The 1,240-nt window shown below is 69.8% G+C and overlaps 1 protein-coding gene across 4 annotated transcripts in view; it reads left to right on the plus strand.

Annotated features, from left to right (window-relative positions):
- The first annotated feature begins 468 nt into the window (after positions 1-468).
- The window catches only part of SRL (sarcalumenin), a 27,571-nt gene continuing 26,799 nt past the window's right edge, over positions 469-1,240 (plus strand). For 3 of the 4 annotated variants that reach the window (XM_019471770.1, XM_019471773.1, XM_019471777.1), the window contains exon 1: positions 504-586. In XM_019471770.1, coding sequence (XP_019327315.1) covers positions 526-586 — 61 coding nt within the window. In that variant the 5' untranslated portion in view covers positions 504-525. Of the gene's footprint in view, positions 587-1,240 lie in introns of all 4 variants that reach the window. The other variant, XM_009277466.2, reaches the window with a different exon arrangement.

Here is a 1,240-nt window from a genome sequence, read left to right on the forward strand (position 1 = left end):
GGTGCTGGGGACACCACCAGCGTGGAGGGGACATGTCCCCTTGCCTATGGGGTGTGTGGCACACCTGGGGTTGGTGTCCCATGGTGGCTCAAGGGTGTCCCAAATCAGCCCAGGATGAGGTGCCCCGGGCCACCCGCCTTTGGGGACAGATGGGGGACACCATGGTGCCATGATGCTCGACTCTCCCTTCTCCATGGAATCCTGCTCCTGCCAAAAAGGGGCTGCAGGAGCTTGGGGGCACCCACCCCATGCCAGCGGGATGCCGTGACGGGGGACGGTGACCCCGCATGGGCAGCGCCACCCCAGGGACCCCATGCCAGGAGGTGTCCCATGCCATCACGTCTCTGACACAAGCCTTCTTGGTGCTGCAGCACTGCCATTGAGCCCCGTTCCCCGGGGCCCCCCAGGAGCGGGCAAGTGGTGGCAGCAGCATCTGTGCTGGCCGTGCCGGCAGCTGCCTGCCCTGCCCCCCGCCCTCCCCTATAAATAGAGGCAGCGAGCGGCAGGGAGCTCCTGGCAGCCACCATGAAGGGCCTCAACCTGCTCTGCTGCTGCGTGGCCTCGCTCCTGCTCCTTGGCACTGCAGGTATGGCTGCTCGCTGGGCTGCGGGGCCCCACGGGGCCGCGGGGTCCCCATGGGGCTGCAGGTGCCCGTGGAGCTGTGGGTGCCCGTGGGGTGCTGGGTGCCTATGGGGCTGTGGGCACCCAGCAGGGCTGTGGGCACCCATGAGGCTGGGGGTGCCTGCGGGTGCTCATCGGGGCTGTGGGTGCCCATGGGGCTGTGGGTGCTCACTGGGGCTATGGGTGCCCGTGGGGCTGCAGGTGCCCACAGGGCTGTGGGTGCCTGTGGGGCTGCAGGTGCTCAGTGGGGCTGCAGGTGCCCACAGGGCCGCAGGTGCCCTCCAGGGTTGTGGGTGCTCACTGGGGCTGCGGGTACCCGTGGGGCTGCAGATGCCTGCAGGGCTGTGGGTGCCGGTGAGGCTTTGGGGTGCCTGCTGAGCCCAGCCGGCACCCCAGGGCTGGGTGGGTGCCAGTAGCAAGACGGGGTGGCAGGGGTACAGCCATCCGGGCTCCCCGGCAGCTCTGCCAGGGCTGCGGAGTCACCCCAAAATGTGCAGGGAAACACAGTGGGGGGGCCGTGGCTAGGAGGGGCTGGAGGGGGGGGGGAGTGCAGGCTGGGGTCCCCCCTCCAGAGCCAGGGTGGGCTCAGGGGCTGTGCTGCCGCCCACGCGCCTCGGGT

The sequence above is a fragment of the Aptenodytes forsteri genome, unplaced genomic scaffold (genome assembly GCF_000699145.1).
Source record: "Aptenodytes forsteri isolate BGI_AS27 unplaced genomic scaffold, ASM69914v1 Scaffold26, whole genome shotgun sequence".
Taxonomy (NCBI): domain Eukaryota; kingdom Metazoa; phylum Chordata; class Aves; order Sphenisciformes; family Spheniscidae; genus Aptenodytes; species Aptenodytes forsteri.